Source organism: Phaethon lepturus, unplaced genomic scaffold (genome assembly GCF_000687285.1).
Source record: "Phaethon lepturus isolate BGI_N335 unplaced genomic scaffold, ASM68728v1 scaffold29616, whole genome shotgun sequence".
In the NCBI taxonomy this organism is placed as follows: Eukaryota; Metazoa; Chordata; class Aves; order Phaethontiformes; family Phaethontidae; genus Phaethon; species Phaethon lepturus.
The window spans coordinates 8,744-10,395 of NW_010547344.1; the positions used below are offsets into that span (position 1 = coordinate 8,744).

At 54.5% G+C, this 1,652-nt stretch overlaps 1 protein-coding gene across 1 annotated transcript in view; it reads left to right on the forward strand.

Annotated features, from left to right (window-relative positions):
- The window catches only part of LOC104622744 (granzyme K-like), a gene marked incomplete at its 3' end in the record, with an annotated part of 1,989 nt that extends 479 nt beyond the window's left edge, over positions 1 to 1,510 (forward strand). Inside the window, 3 exon segments of the mRNA XM_010289621.1 lie at positions 968 to 1,109; positions 1,257 to 1,373; positions 1,376 to 1,510. Of these exon segments, the coding sequence (XP_010287923.1) occupies positions 968 to 1,109; positions 1,257 to 1,373; positions 1,376 to 1,510 (394 nt within the window).
- Between the last annotated feature and the right edge of the window lie 142 nt (positions 1,511 to 1,652).

Sequence of the window (1,652 nt, forward strand, 5' to 3'; positions counted from 1 at the left end):
GGCTGCACTGCTGGGGCAGGGCAAGCTGTGGGGCTAGCACCAAAACAGCAGGGGTCTGCCTGCAGCTCTCCCTTGAGCCGTCCTTCCCCATGTCCCTCCCCACCCATGTTCAGATACCCTTTATTTTTTCATTCCCCCTCCATGACTCATTTTATTTTTCCCAGATGTCAACAATGGGAAGTCAGACCAGCTTCTTCCCTTGCTGTCACTGACCTGCTGGCATAGCAGAGATGGCTGGTGTCGGGCTTTGCCCTTTCTGCCACCAAAGAACTCCAAGACTGTTATCAGAAACAATCTCTTATGAGCAAGGTGCTTGCCCAGCTCTCTTCCATCCCTCCAGCTGGAGAAACTGGGGCACGGAGAGGGAAGATGGCTCTTCTAGATGCCCATGACTCTGGGTGTAGCTACTACGCTCCTCAGGGCTGACAGCTCTGCCCTGGTGTTGGTAACCCAGACTCGGAGCCAGTCCCCACATCTGAGCAGCAGAAAGAAGGGTCAGCAGAAGCCAGGAGCCCAGATACCCAAGTCTCACCTGCTAGATTGAGAGGGACTCCCACCTGTACCCAGGGTCCCTCCCAATTTTCCTAAGGCAGCCCCCTCTGCAGGTGATGTAGAGGCCAGTAAAGGTACATTGGCCCAGAGCAGGGTCCTGATTTAGAAATCCCTCCCTGGTGCCGTGGACTTCCATGGGCCTATGAAGCCTGGACTGACAGTCCACATATCTTAGCATACAGCAGCAGCATTGGACCAAACCCGCTCAGCTTGAGACCCCTGCAGAGCTCTGGTCTGTCAGGCTGGAACTCGCTCTGCCTCTTGGCTGGGTAGATTCACTGGCAGAGCTCCTTGCTCCCACCGCCCTTTAAAGCCCAGCCAGTCTCTCCTGGCCATGCCCCTGGGAGATGTGCCTTGGAGTTCCTAGGGAAGACCGGGGAAAGCTCACGACAGACACTGTGCTTGATTTTACCAGACACAAACCTCTGACTGTCATCCTTGGAGCTCGTGCAATCCAGAGGAGAGAGGAAAGCTGGCAAACGTTCGAAGTCCAAGAGTATCACTGCCATCCAGACTTCATGAGTCCTAAGAAGGGAAATGACATCCTCTTGCTGAAGGTAACTACCTGCCTGGAGCACCTGCGTGGTCCCGTCTGCCCGACGTGCAGGGCTGAGCTGTAACCCTGGAGCAGGAGGGGACAGCCTTGGTCACAGAGCATTTACAGACCAAGCGCTGATTTCTGTACTTTCTGTCCCCTTACGCAGCTGAACGGCAATGCCACCAGCAACAGCTACGTTAGGACCATTTCCTTTGAAAAGTCAAAAGTCCCTGGTGGGACTGCATGCAGCATAGCCGGCTGGGGCTACAAAACACCTGCTGCCATGTTACGCGAAGCCACCGTATTTTCCGCGAACCCACCGTCCCCATCATCAAACAAAGGGACTGCCTCAGCCGCTACCCTGGGCTTGCTGACAACTTGATTTGTGGCCACAGTGGATCTCCTGGGGTACCTGAAAAGGTCAGTCTCCAGCTTAGGGAGTAGAAGGCTACGGGGCAGGTTTCACCAGGTGCTGGGCAAAAACCTGATCTTGGCTAAAAAACTTCACTAAAAAGGTACTGTCTAAAATTGCTTCTTCTTGTCCCCTCACTCTCCCCCCTGC